At 39.9% G+C, this 15,427-nt stretch overlaps 1 protein-coding gene across 1 annotated transcript in view; it reads left to right on the top strand.

The window, feature by feature from the left end:
• The window catches only part of LOC115084709 (TGF-beta receptor type-1-like), a 52,865-nt gene extending 44,299 nt beyond the window's left edge, over positions 1–8,566 (top strand). The window contains 3 exon segments of the mRNA XM_029589933.1: positions 834–958; positions 5,785–5,915; positions 7,911–8,566. Of these exon segments, the coding sequence (XP_029445793.1) occupies positions 834–958; positions 5,785–5,915; positions 7,911–8,036 (382 nt within the window). The 3' untranslated portion in view covers positions 8,037–8,566.
• Positions 8,567–15,427: the final 6,861 nt, after the last annotated feature.

Raw genomic sequence — 15,427 nt, 5'->3', positions numbered from 1 at the left:
CAAAGCAGTTTGGAGCTACCTCACGCTCGCTGAGCGTTTTTCCAAATTCTAACGACTAAATTCTTAGAAGAAACCTACTTGAAGACGAGCCCCACACTCCTGCAGTAGAGGAGGACCGGAAGGCTCATCTGCATACTGCTCCCAGCATCCCCTGGGAGAGGAGTCCAGAGGTCACCGCGAGTGATCCAGGGATTGACTTCCACAGCCCAGCTTCCAGAGGCCCCGCAAGGTTTGCAGTAGAGGAGGACCGGAAGGCTCATCTGCATACTGCTCCCAGCATCCCCCGGGAGAGGAGTCCAGAGGTCACCGCGAGCGATCCAGGGATTGACTTCCACAGCCCAGCTTCCAGATGCCCCGCAAGGTTTGCAGTAGAGGAGGACCGGAAGGCTCATCTGCATACTGCTCCCAGCATCCCCCGGGAGAGGAGTCCAGAGGTCACCGCAAGCGATCCAGGGATTGACTTCCACAGCCTAGCTTCCAGAGGCCCCGCAAGGTTTGCAGTAGAGGAGGACCGGAAGGCTCATCTGCATACTGCTCCCAGCATCCCCCGGGAGAGGAGTCCAGAGGTCACCGTGAGCGATCCAGGGATTGACTTCCACAGCCCAGCTTCCAGAGGCCCCGCAAGGTTTGCAGTAAAGGAGGATGGTGAAAATGTTATAAAATTCTGAAAGTTGATGACAAATTTCCACATCATATTTATTCATATCCTTTGTCCCATTGTGGCCTACAGCATTGTATTGATCCTTTTATATTTGAATTGAAGAAAAGCATTATAGAGTAATTACCTAAATGTGTGTTCATCTTAAATTGTCTTTAATTTATTTTTAAATTAGGTACATGGCTCCTGAAGTTCTGGATGATTCCATAAATATGAAACACTTTGAGTCATTCAAACGAGCTGACATCTATGCTATGGGATTAGTGTTCTGGGAAATAGCACGTCGATGTTCAGTTGGTGGTAGGTAATCATTTAATGTATTGTTAAATCACATTCTTAAAAAACATTTTCTTCATCCTTTGGTTATCCATCTACTGCCTTGTTTCTCTGTTTTCTTCTTTGAGCTTTTGTCTTATGATTTTTATTTTGGGTTTTTTTTTTTAACTTGAGCTTTCCCTTTAAGCAGCTGTCTTCCAATTGTAGCACTAATCACTTTGTAGTCCACAAGCCAACTTTATTCTTGACATTCTGAAGAATCTGTACTCCTGTTTCCTCTTTCTAGCTAGACAAGCTAATTTGTCTTGTGATCTTATTCTGTTTGATCTATTTGCTATGGTATACACATAGGTCAAACACTTATTTTTTTTCTTTTACATTAATAAGCATTACTGAGCCTTTCTTCTCCACACTCCTTGCAAATATCTTCATCTTGTAGACTTTCCTTACCTTACCCTCTTATTGTACCAGTCCCTTGAGGATATGTGCTATTGCGTCCTTTTTCTCTCTATATATATCCACTCACTAAAGCTCATTTTGTGATCATGAAACTGTGTAAAGAATCCTGTCAGTATGTAGCTAAGGAGTCCCCCACTTGTGAGGACTACCATCTTTCTCGTCCTCTGAGAAAGCAGAGTAGCTTACTGTAATAGGTGCTCTTCGAGAACAGGATATCAGTCCTCACAAAATCCTCCCATTTCCCTTTGTTGTTGGTGTTTCCTTATGTATGCTAAGGAATAAGACTGAAGAGGTCCCTGTATGGCATAATGGCATGCCAGGAATGCCAAGTGATTCACAGAGTTCTAGAAATTGACATAAAACGTCCGGGCCAGGCTCCATCAGATCATGTCACTCGCTTGTGATCTAGAAAAGGGAATAGCGAGTAAGGTGACCAAATTAGCAGATAACGCAAAATTTTTTGAGACATTAAAATGGCAGCGGGTTGTGGGGAACTGCAGAAGAACCTTTAGACCAAGAGACTGGGTATCTAAATGGCAGATGGGATTTAATGTGGGCAAGTGCAAAGTAATGCACATAGGGAAAAATAATCCCAACTACAGGTGCACCATGTGAGTTCCATGTTAGGAGTCACCACCAGGAAAAGGACCTTTGAGTCCTTGTGGATAAAACCTTGAAATCTTTGGTTCATTGTGCGGTGGTGTTAGGAATTATTTGGAAAGGAATAGAAAAAAAACTGAGAATATCATAATGCCTTGGTGCAACTGTATCTTGAGTATTGTATGCAGTTCTGGTTGCTCAGTCTCAAAAAAAGACATTGCAGAAGTTGAAAAAGTACAGAGAAGGGAGCTAAAAATGGTAAAGGGGATGGAAAAGCTCCATTACAGAGAAAGGCTAAACAGATAAGGGCTCTTTGGAGAAGAGATGACTGAGAAGGGGATATGATTGGTATTTATAAAATCATGAGTAGGGTGGAATTTGTAAATAGGGAAAGGTTATTTACCCTTTCAGATAATAGTAGGATTAGGGGACACTCCATGAAACTAGTTAGGGATGTGCATTCGTTCAAGCAGTACGTGCATCTCTCACGAATGGATAGTAAGTGGACAAAAACGGATGGTGTATGCGTATGTGTGCACCATCTGTTTTTGTGCGTCTACTGTCCATTTGTGAGATACATGTGTAATGGCAAAATGAATGAAACGGAGCAACGAATGCACATCCCTAGAAATTAGCAGCTGGCAAATGTAAAAGAAATCTTAGAAGCTATGGAATCTGTTGACAGGGGACATGGTCAAGGCAGTTATAACTGTTATTGGACAAGTTCCTGAAGAAAAAGTCCATAAACAGTTATTAGCCAGGTAAATTTGGGAAAGCCAGCACTTATCCTAAAGGCTTTTGCCTCCCAAGTGCTTATCCCCAGATATATGATAGAAGAGACTCTGAGACAGTGATAGAGTTAAAGCTATATTATTCTTCACTGCAATGCTAAAAGCTCTGAGAAACGAGACAGTGTAGTGCAGAGTCTGACAATGCAGAGGTCTGATAAGATACCTTCCTCGAATATTTGCCTCACTATAGTTTGTATACATTTTTTCAGGCTACAAGCTTTGTGCTCTCTGACCATTTTTAGCCTTTCCATCCTGTCAGATTTCTTGTGAATTTCCAGTAAGTGTAAATTTTCAATTAATGTGCATCCCTCCCTACCCCCCCCCAGTATTGTTCTGTTTATTAGTATTGTATACATGCCTGTTCTGTACTAAGTTTCACCACAGTGCATGTGGTAAAACATTTTCGGGCCGATTCAGTAAAGTCCGCGGGAGAGCGGGCGAACGCCCACTCTCCCGACTCGCCTGTGTGTGCGATTCAGTATTTAAATTAGGTCCCGTGGTAGAAACGGGCAAAAGGAGGGGCTAGGGACACTAGCGCGTCCCCAGCGCCTCCTTTTGGCCCGGAGTGGCAGCTGTCAGCGGGTTTGACAGCCAACGCTCAATTTTGCTGGCATCTGTTCTCAAGCCCGCTGACAGCCATGGGCTTGGAAACTGGACGCCGGCAAAATTGAGCGTCCGGTTTTCGACCCGACAGCCGCCGGCCGACTTCAAAAAATGTTTTTTTCTTTTTTTTTTTTTAACTTTTTTTACCCTTTGGGCCCTCCAACTTAATATCGCCATGATATTAAGTCAGAGGGTGCACAGAAACGCAGTTTTTGCTGCTTTTCTGTGCACTTTCCCGGTGCCCAAAGAAATTAGCGCCTACCTTTTGGGTAGGCGCTAATTTCTGAAAGTAAAATGTGCGGCTTGGCTGCACATTTTACTTTCTAAATCGCGGGCGAATACCTAATAGAGCCATCAACATGCATTTGCATGTTTGAGGGCGCTATTAGGTTCGGCGGGTTGGACGCGTGTTTTCCGCCCCTTACTGAATAAGGGGTAAGGGAAAACACGCGTCCAATGGCAGGTTAACAGTGCACTCCGTCGGAGCGCATTGTACTGTTATTGTTATTCATGCTGTCTGCTGCACTCTTCTTGTTCCTCTTTATGCAAGGCTCTCTCTCTCCATCGCCCACACATGCTGGACCCAAGTTCAAGTTCACACACAGGTGTCACAGCCGACGGAGCCCTATTACAGAAAACTTTGTCAACATTTCTAGAAACTTTTGATTGGCACACTGAGCCCACTGAGCATGCTCAGCATGCCATGATCCCTCGAGCCACAGGTCTCCCTTCAGTCTCTCTTTTTTTCCACGCTGCACTTTGCCTCGCGGTCAGGAGCCCTGTGTGACTTTCACACCACTTTTCCTTACGGAAAAACTAGTAATTTTCCTCAGAAAAATCCCCTCATTGGGGTCTCCCAGTCTCGGTTAAATTTTTCTTCGATCGGTGATTAAAACAAAATTTTTTCGGTCAATACCGTTCCTAAATTTTTTCCGTGACCAAGGGCCATCAACGGATGTCCGGCCTTTCAAAATGGCAACCGGCTTTAAAAAATGCCCTAATTGCCCCCAAACAATGTCAATCACCGATCCCCACATCGAATGTATCTTGTGCCTCGGCCCGGGACATAACGTCTCTCTTTTGTAAAACATATTTTTTGATAAAACTGTTTTCTGCTTTTAACCCCTCAGTCATTTGTTAGAGCAACAGGCAGTACACCAACATTCCATCCACACAACTAAAGCAATTTCTTTTCTAGAATAAACTGAAAAATAGAAACCCACAAAAAAATTGAAGAACTCTTTTTTTTTTTTTTTTTTTTTTTTAATTTCACTTGTCCCCATGCTCTCCTGCCGGAGATCAGGGAAGGAAATACTGGGCTCACGTTGTCTTTGACTTTTCCAAGATCCAGAGGAGAGGATCCCTGGGTTAGTACTTGAGGGTCTTTCTTTTGATGGGATCCAAGGAAGATGTTTCTAGGCCAGTTTTCAGCACATGGCAAGTGCAGCTTCCATTTTCACTGCAATCATCTGCAAAACTGATCCCCTTTTTGTTTTTTTGTTTGTTTTTTTTTAATAAAGAAACTTGTTTGGGGGACTATTACTCTATCTGAAGTCTCAACATGTGTAGGACAACAGGGCATACCCACAAATTCATTTAATTTATTTATTTATTGAGTTTTATACACGGTCGTTTGGTTTTGCCAATTATTAATTTAATTATTTAGTAGTTAATTAGCAAATTCGTATATAAATGAGTGAATTACTCCACTCTATCCATAAATCATTTTAAAAGGTAATGACAAACCACCTGTGAATGTGATAGTTATACTAAGTTACTGATTTCTGCAAATGGTCTTTACTGGGGTGTAAAATATCATCCTGCAGAAATTGGCTTTGCCTAACTTTACAGTCTTCTTATTTAACTAATGTGTAAGGTGTTATATCATTGGTGCACAGGCTTTTTTTCTGTTTGGGACCATTTAGGATCTTTAAAAATCATGACATCTTAAATTCCAAATCAAATGTTATACTCTTCATAGGTTATCTGTTATAATTTTAATGTCCAGTTGAAATCATTTACAAATAGATGTCTCTGCCTGTATCACCTAAGATCATCTCGTGGCCCCCTACACTCCAAATGAGGCAAAGTGATCTTTTTCTGATATTCAGAAATTTAAATAAAGCAAACAAAACCTTTTGAACAGTGCTAAGAATGTTCTCTTTTTCCTTGAAATATAGGGCAGGTAGCATCTGCAGTCCAGACCTGATGATTTGATTGCTCTGTAACTGCTACTGCAGACTCTCCTGCTACTTGTAGCAGATTCATTCTCAGACTCCTGAACAACCCTATGTACATTTTTCTAAAACTTTGTTTTACTTCAACAAGTTCACACGTCTAATAAAATCATCCTTCAATGATATATGAGCATTTCTAAGGGATATTTTTGATATACAGGAATTCATGAAGACTACCAGCTGCCTTATTATGACTTAGTACCTTCAGATCCGTCAGTTGAAGAAATGAGGAAGGTTGTTTGTGAACAAAAGTTAAGGCCTAATATTCCTAATAGATGGCAAAGTTGCGAAGTAAGTATAAATGTAGCTATTCTTCTGTTTTCATTTTATTTTTGTAATGAGAAATGGGAATAATTTGTTTCTCAGCTATGAGGGAGGAAGGGGGAGCTAGGTGGACTTTTCTCTGAGATCTGAATTGGACTTTCTCAGATTTTGAAAGCGATGATTTGTCAGGAAATAAACCATCTGTTAGTGTTTGCTACTAAGTAAGTAGCACCAGTAATATGGTAGGTCAGGGCTTCCCAGACATCTCTTGATAACACACCCAGGGGCCGATGCTCAGCCGAGCGCACTGTTTAACCTGCAGTTGGACGCAGGTTGAATTGGTGCTACCTAATCCCCTTATGCAATAAGGGGGTGATCGCCTCTTGAGTCCACCCAACTGTTCCTTACATTCACTGATTTAGCCCCAACCATTGTTGTTAACCTCCTCTTCGTCCTCCATATCTGCTGTACACCAGATAATTTTAAAAAACTGGCTTTTAAATAGACTTAATGCCAGACATAATGCTGCTAGTCCTGTTTCAACTCAGCGAAAATTTGAATTTTTTTCCTGTAACATAGGAAGATTCAACAGGAATATCATAAGGGGAGGTACTCCATAAATAAATGTCTTACAGGGAAAAGAGCCTCCTGCAAAGAACGCAGGGCCTTTAAAAGTCTGTACAAGGTCAGTAGCTACTGGAGATATAACAGGCCTATCAGATTTCGAACTTTTGTAAATAAATTGAAGAATTTTAAATTTAACACTCCAGATAACAAGGAGCCAATGCAATTTTTTCAACCTGGGAGTCGCATGGTCCCTGGCCCATATACCTGTAAGAAATCTACCTGCAGTATTTTGAAGGCATGTATTGTACCTCGCTGGGGGAAACCATGATAGAATTATGGCAATCCAGCATGAATTATTGTAGCTAATTGTTTCTTAGGGAGATATGACCCTGTAATCCTGTCTTTCTTTCTCCCCTTTCTCTAAAATTAAAGAAGGATCTAATCTGTTAAGTCTTTCTTTGATTTCCTTGATTCTTTCTAAAGTTAGGGTCCCAAAATGATACTTCTGTAATGTTTGGTGTGGGCATAATTTGGTGCCTGCATTTGTTTGTGCCTTATTCTCTGGTACCTAATTTATACCCTTCATGCTTTCACACTCTTTTCTTCCAAGGTCTTTTCTGAGCATTGGATGCAATTCAGACATGATGATGAGGATGCACCTTTCCCACTTTCTTAGCCATATTTCTTTACATCCTTTAGCAACACAAATTTTAGCAGCTAAGAAAGTCTCTTATACTTTAAAATAAAAAAGTCTCCATAAGATCCAGTGATACAGTATTCCAGCACCGTACCATTGATATTGTTAACCATGTTTATATTGATTTAAAAATGTTATCCTTTATCATTTTCAGCTTATGCCATCTGATCTTCCCATTCCAAGACATATAGCATGATATTTTGCAAAAAGATACTCTTAAATATATGATACATTTTTACTTAACTATTTGCCTTCCACTTTAAACTTTTTGTAATTTAATATCCTTTGAATGTATCATCATGCCTTGTCTACCTAAGTTTAAGTCAGGGTGCCAGTAAGGTGAAGGACGGAATGTGCAGCAAAAAATTGTTTGATTTTCATTATATATTTTTTTTCTTTCTTTTCTTTGTAGTTTGCACTATTTTGAATTAGTGTGCACTAATCAAAACAAAGACAACATGCATATCCCTAGTAAAGGGGCTGTAACCTGCTAGAACCAAAGTTTAAACCAAACTGAGTACCAAAATGAACATGTAGAGCAATTAAACTTTGATTTCCCTATTTGCATAATTTGGAAATGGGCAGATAGAAGGGACTTGAGATCTTTTTTTCTGATTTCATATGTTCTGTATTTGGAATAAGTGATAATAGCACAGAATCTAAACTAATGCACTTTAAATGAATTAAGGCAGATTTGATTTGTAACTTAAAAAAAAAAGGATGTATATAGAATTTATATTACTTTTTTCTTTTAACAGGCACTACGTGTAATGGCCAAAATTATGCGGGAATGTTGGTATGCCAATGGAGCAGCAAGACTAACAGCTTTGCGGATTAAGAAAACATTATCGCAACTTAGTCAGCAGGAAGGCATAAAAATGTAACTCTAGTGTAGGTACTGAAATGTTAAATTCCACAACTGTGCAGTTCATTCATTTTGGTGCATAATTGTTCTACCTCGCCAAGGGAAAAGATGGATATTGCTGCCATTTGAAACTTCATAGGAACTTCAGTTACCAGCTTCAGTATCTTGAGGATATAGTAAAGATGAACTGTGAAGGTCCTTTCTTTGCACTGTCTACCAGCTTCCCAAGACATTTGTAAAATTATAGTGTAGTATAGCTTTATTTTTATTAACCAAAAAACTCAATTTAAATTAAGTTCATTGATGGTCTTAACATTTTTAAAATAATGAATTCACGTAATTTTATGTAGCACATTTGTCTTTTAATAGAGAAAGCAATTTTATATCTTGTTGGTACACTACAGATGTTTGGAACCCTTATGAGTTGAATTTAGATTTTCAGTGTATTGTGATATGTGTGCGGAAATTTGGGCTATGTTTTATAGAATACTTCTTTATTTATAAAAATGACGTCATGCAGTCATGAAAAATACAAGGTATCCAATTATATTTTGTGTACTGTTAGTGTTCTTTGAATTTTAGAGAACATTATATGCCTTTACTATACCAGTAAGTGCCATTTCTCCAGAGGTAAGAACAAATTTATTCTGGTGGATCATGTGCTCTTATATCATTTGGACATTAGATATGCTTTAAAGCTTAAGCTCTAGGACCTTGTTTTGCTAGATATATGGAAATAGTTATCAAACATTCACTTTAATTGTCAAATAATTTGCTTTCACTTAATTCAAGTTATTTTATAGTTCTGTGGGACCTTGTTATACTATATGTTGTGTTTTGGGTACAGTTTCAGGCTTCATACTTCAAGAGCTAGAAAAGATGCAAAGAAGAATATATTAACAAAAGAATAAGATGGGTTTCCATCCCAGGAAAACTTAGCAGAATAGACCATTTCTGGGGCCGATGCGTTAAAAATGAATACTGAAATTCAGCACATACTTTCTTAATGCATGTGCTAAAAAGAATTTTAACTACTGATATAATCTAATTTATTGAGTTTAAAATAAAACAAATATGGTAACCTAACAATGTGCATAAAAGTTGTGTGCATAAAAACAAGATTTGAGCAAAAAACATGGGTTATGTACACAAAGCATATTTTATGCGCAAAAAACCCTAATTTGTGCATTAATTGTTTTCTGCTTATAAATCTCGAGTAACTTAAGGTAGGAGACATCTTTGTGCACCTAACTTCATGTAGTACTCCTAGCTCATGTTTTGTACGCACAACTTTAATATGCACTTACCATGTTGTGTGCACATAAGTCATATTTTCTGCACATCATAATTGATTTAAGGGCACCAAATCATATTTTATACTTGGAAAACATGACTTATAAGATTCCCTGCATCCCGCAGTCCAGGTTCAGCACCATACGCTAACACTGGCCCCAGCAATTTTCTCCTTCTGTGACCAGCAGTTAAATTTTGGTTAACAAAAAGGTTAATCCTTACATATCTCTCTGCATTGAGGATGGGTAATAGTTAATGCCTGCATTAGCATCAGATTTTCACATGAGGGTTCTTAGCGATCTGCACAGTTCCATGCACATACTTCTTGTACACAAAACTGCATGCTGCTTCAGGAGTAAAGTAGTCACACAAAAACTGCTCTCTGCCCAGCACACCTTCCTACATGGGACTTTCCCTTAGGAAATGCAAAACACAGACCTGGATGTGGACTTTGCTATAGATGCAATTCACTAAGTCTAATGGGACAATATTTTTTTAAATAAAGGGAGAGCAAGGAGAAGCTGAGTTTCTGTAGGTTTTCCTAGTAAAACCTAATAGAAATCAGGTGTACATGGGAATATTATACAGCACAACAGACCAATACAAACCACAGAAAATATATAGAAGAAAAAGATGGTTAGAAAAATATTTCTTTTAATTTGATACGGACACTCATAACCAAAAAATGGAGTAACACTTCCTTGAACCAGTGTCTCTCTCTATATTTTTGTTACAAAAATGTGCTAAAAATTTCTTGTGTATTAAAAAGAAAAATTTTTTTGTAAAATATTGATGTAAAAAACAAGCTTCTCAGCACAAAATTAAATGATGGATACTTTCCTGAGCCAAGTCTGCAATGAAGATGTGCAGAAACAAACAAGCTGCTGATGTTAGGTGGCTTCCCCTCTTATTGTCTTACCAATGCATTTTCCTTAACTCTCCTTGATGCATTAGCTCAGATTTTGAGTGTTTGTAGGTCATTGATCGCTTCAGTTTATGTGGCATCTTAGCAAGCTCCCCTGATGCAGTTTGACAAAACACAAGTCGTGTTGGATGCGTTTTGCCTTTGGATTGGACTAACCTGCCAATTTTCCACTGCTTCAAGTTCTTCATTGAGATTTTTCCCTTTTTTAGTGTAGGATTTGGTTCAGAAAGTTATCCACTGACAAGTCTGTTTCTGATGTCCATTTTTATATAATTTTTTTTAAACTTATTTTGATGTACGCACAAAATACTTTTAACACATTTTTTAAGCAAAAATATAGAAAAAAGACAAATCATGGGACCAGTGATTAACTATTGAGATTTTTCTCAGTTTTCCAGTCATGCATATATTTCTATCAGATTAGAAAAATTAATTTCTAACCACTTTTTGCTTCCAGTATTATACAGACCTCCAGGACAGGGAAAGGAGATGATTCAGACATAAGATGCATCACTAAGATGGTGTGCTTATAGGTGACTTCAGTGTTCAGATTTGGACAGGAATCTTGTCAGTGAGGAATGAGGTAGTCCTGGATGTGCTAAAAGAGGCGTTCCTCTGGCAACTAGTGTCACTAATCGTACAATCTAAGGGGCCTATTTACTAAAGTTTTACTTTGTGTCTGATGGGAAAAATAAGTTTGTGCCTGAGGCAATGGAGGGTAAATTGATTTGCCCAAGGTCACAAAGGGCATCAGTGGAAGAAATGGGAATCAAACACTTGCTTGATTTGATTATCAGCTTGCTGCTCCATTCACTGGGTGGCTACTCCACTCTAATATTGAACTCCAAACTGAACTGAACCATACTAGGGTTTTGGACTTCCAGGGCTGATTTTAGGAGGATAAGTAATTGGTATTCAGGAGACTGGGATGGAGGAATTTTTGTTATTGATTAAAGAAAGCATTGAGAAGGCAACAAAGTTTTGTGTAAAGTAGATTAGTGGAGAGGTCAGTATGTTTCTCTAAAACAGTGACGCTCCACTTTGGAGCACACCCAGCACTTGGTATTTACATCATGATGCCTCACCATCCCCTCCCCACCCACCTCCCTGGCATAATTGCCTTCACCTTCCTTCCTCACTACCTTTTCCTCTTGGCAAGGGGTTAGGGATGGCATAATCACCATCCCTAACCCCTTGCAATCATTTTTCCCTATTACAATTGCCTTCAGCAAACAGGAGGAATTGATCAACAGTGCTTCTTACCTGCTGCTGCTGCTGCTGCCTTCTCTTCAGTTTCTCTGTGAAGTCAGGATGCAAAAAACTAACTATACTTGGTTGCATAAGTAGCAGGAGAGAAGAGGTAATATTACCTCTGAATAAGTCACTTGTAAATTCTACCTTAAATATTGTGTTCGGTCCTGGAGGCTATCCATTAGTGGGGACATTGTAAGGATGAAGACAATTTAGAAAAGAGCTGCTAGAATGATATATAAGGCCTGTGACACAGACCTTACAAAGAAAATATAATTGATGGAGAAATGAGATTGGGGTCATGATAGAAACTTTCAAATATTTAACAGGTTTCAATAAAGTATGGAAAGGTGAAATCTTCCATAGAAGAGGAAGTTCAAGGACAAAGTGTCATGATAGGAAGTTGCATGAAGGAACGTGTAGAGGAGATATTTTTTTACTGAGGTGGTGATTAATATATGAAAAAGCCTACCAGTAGAGATACTATCAACATTGTGGTAGTAAAGGGCTAATGGCTGTAATAAACAAACAAAAAATGAAAGGCAAATATATTTGACACAGTTTTGAAGGGCAGTGTAAGGAGTAGGTTTGATAGGTCAGTTGGGAGACATTTTGGTGGAGTGGGGGAACTGGTGTTGATTTAGACCAGTGGTTCCCAACTTTTTATCATATCATATATATATATATATAGCATACACAATACTGGGTTCACTTTGTTGTGGAACATCTCTCCCCCTCTCCCATTATCACCTTCCCTTCCTCCACTTATCCACCTGGCATAATACTCTTCCCTTGCTTCATCACCCTTCTCATCCTGACATAATCACTTTTCCCACCCTAATGACTCCTTCTGGCTGGAAGGGTTCATGCAGTATACACGGGCTGGAAATAAACTAAGTGTTGCTGTAGATGGCAGCAGCTGTGGTCTACTCCTCCCTCTCTTCTGTTTGCCAGTGGCCCACACATTTCCCAGCACAACTAAGGTTCTGCCACAGCACACTAGTTGGAGAACTTCTCATTTAAACCATAGTTACTTATATATTCATTTATTAAAAGTGCTAGTAAACCATAAAGATAGGGTCTCAATCTGGGCAGACTGGATAGGCCAGTTGGTCTTTGTTATTTACTGTTATGATGTTAAAGGAGAAATTCTCTTATCTGATAATTTCTTTTCTTTGAGTCCCTCTTAACTGATAATTTTGATTTCCTTGAGTCCAGGCAGACTAGTCCAGACAAGTGGGTTATGCTTGCCAGCTAGCAGATAGAGATCAACAGGTTCACTGATGTCACCCCTTATAGGCATCGGTGTTGACCTCAACCTGCCAGTACTTTCTGTAACAAGTCAAGTCTAAATTTATTATCTAGCAACACCAAAGGGCTTCCAATAGTAGAGACAGAATGTACCAGAACACAGATACTGTACATCAGTAGTGCAAAAGAATATATATCTGCAATACCTGGAGTTGAGCTCCAGAGCCACAGGTAGAAGCAGAATCTTTGAGCTCTAAAATCTACAGTTTGGTAGAATAGTTTGGTTTGGGTTCTGGACTGGTCTGCCTGGATTCAAGGAAAGGAATTAATCAGATAAGAGTAAATTTCTCCTTCCTGTTCATCCATGTGAACCAGTCCTGACAAGTAGGTTGTACCCAAGGTACTCCTGACCTGGGCGGGAAACTGCCAAACCTGCTCATTGGCAGGAAAGAAGCAACATTTCCACAGCAAAGGCAGATTATTTCTTGGCACACACATCCAAATGATAATGCTTCAAAAATGAATGCAAAGTGGACCACGAAGCTGCCTTACAAATTGTCTGCAGAGAAATCAAGTGCAGTTCTGCCACTAAGCTGCCTGAGCTCTAATAGAATGGGCTATAACCTGTTTAGGTAAAGATTTACCTTTGTCCCACATAAACTGCTGTGTAAACCTGCTTAACCCATCATGCTGTCATGACTTTTTCACTGTTAAGCACACCAGCATACAAGACAAACAAATGATCAGACTTCCTAAACTCACTGGAAACCTTCAAATACCTCAGCAACACTCTATAGACATCCAAATAATCCAGAGCAGAGTACCCTTGACCTTCAGATTCCTTACTAAAGGAGGGCAAAAACACTGTTTAATTCAGGTGAAATGCCAAAACTAGCTTTGGAAGAATAGATGGAACTTGACCACATCTGGAGTAATTTCTAAGAAGGGCTCCCTGCAGGGCAGAGCCTGATGCTTCAAAATCCATCTAGCCTAACAAATTGCCATCGAAAACACTGCCTTCATTGTAAGTAGTTGAATGGATATTTTCTTCAAAGGCTTAATGAGAGAACCCAATTCATATCCCATGAAGGAACCGGATCCTGAACAGGAGGCCAAATATGTTTGACTTTCTTCAAAAAATGAGAAACATTCGGGTGAACATACAAGGGAGACTTCTGTATCTGCCCCCCTGTAACAAACAATAGCTGCTACCTGCACTTTCAAGGAGTTTAAGGCTAGCCCATTAGACAGACCTTCCTGAAGAATGTCAAGAATAGAGGAGATTGATGCACTCTTGGAAATTACTCTTACTACCAATGTTCGAAGGCCTTCCAGACGCAGAATTAGGCCAAGGAGATAGAGGTTTTTCTTGCTTTCAATAGCATATCTACCACCAGAAGCAAATGACCTTTCCTTACTAATCAAGACCACTGAAGAGCCAGGCCATAAGATGGATCTGTGTGAAGTCGGCCCCTGAGAAAGATTATACCACCCTTGAGGAAGATACAATGGAGCCCCTTCCTACAAATACATGAGACCCGCATAACCAGGAATGTCTCAGCCAATCTGAGACCATGAGGATCACCAATCCATGATGACGAGCCATCTTCTGGAGACTTTTCCCTGTTATAGGCCACAGGGGAAACACATACAAGGTTCCTCCCATTGGCCACTCCTGTACTAAGGCATCTAGACTCACAGTTCTTTTCTCTCTCCGACGACTGAAGAAACGAGGTATCTTTGCATTCTTTGCAGTAGCCATCAAGTCCATTACTGGAATATCTGAGCAAAGGCCTCCTCAAGAGACCATTCTCCTGGCTCTATAACATTCTGGCTGAGAAAGTCTGCCTGGATGTCTCTCTGCCTTACAGATTGCTAGAGTGGAGAACATTTTAGATTCTGCTCTGCCCACAGGAGGAGCAGCTCCATCTCCTGTGACACCTGAGGACTTTGTGCTTCCCTGAAGATTCATATAGGTCACTGCTGTAGCATTATCTGACAGCCTTTACCGTCTAACCTTTCACAAGAGACACAAATCTTATGAGAGCCAAGTGGATTGCTCTGGTTTCCAAACGATTGTTGGACCATGTTGCTGCCTCCTGCAACCACAAAACCCTGCACAAAGTAACTGAGACAATGAGCTCCCCCAACTGAAGAGGCTGGCATTCGTAGTCATTGTTATCCAAGGCAGTGAATCTAAGTCCACCATTTTTTTCTAAGTTTTCAGAGTTTAGCCACCGGTGCAAACTGGGCCTGATTTTTTTTTTTTTTTTTTTTTCACTGGCTCGGGAAGGTGCAGCAAGTAATTTTACAACTGCAGATCTCATTGGGACAGCATGTGTTCTCTTGCCCAGGGAACCAACTCATCACCACTGCCATGGATCACAACAGCTGTAGGTAATGCCACATCATCAAAGCCCTGATTGAGCTAAAAAAAAAACGAACTTGATGCTGTCGCTTCTGAAAGCATTGAGAGGGTTAGTTGAACCGTTCTGGATCCCATGTCTAACATAGCTCCCAAGTACTCCAATGTCTGAGATGGAACCAGAATGCTCTTGAAAAAATTCACCACCCAGCCTAGTGCTTTCAACAAACTTACAACATTTTTGTAACTTGAACACTTTCTTGCTCTGATTTCCCTCTGATCAACCAAGTTGTCCAGGTGTAAGGATGAACTAAAACATTGTTTC

The sequence above is a fragment of the Rhinatrema bivittatum genome, chromosome 2, assembly GCF_901001135.1.
Source record: "Rhinatrema bivittatum chromosome 2, aRhiBiv1.1, whole genome shotgun sequence".
In the NCBI taxonomy this organism is placed as follows: domain Eukaryota; kingdom Metazoa; phylum Chordata; class Amphibia; order Gymnophiona; family Rhinatrematidae; genus Rhinatrema; species Rhinatrema bivittatum.
Note: the sequence above shows the minus strand (reverse complement) of the source record. Positions and strands in the feature narration are given on the sequence as shown.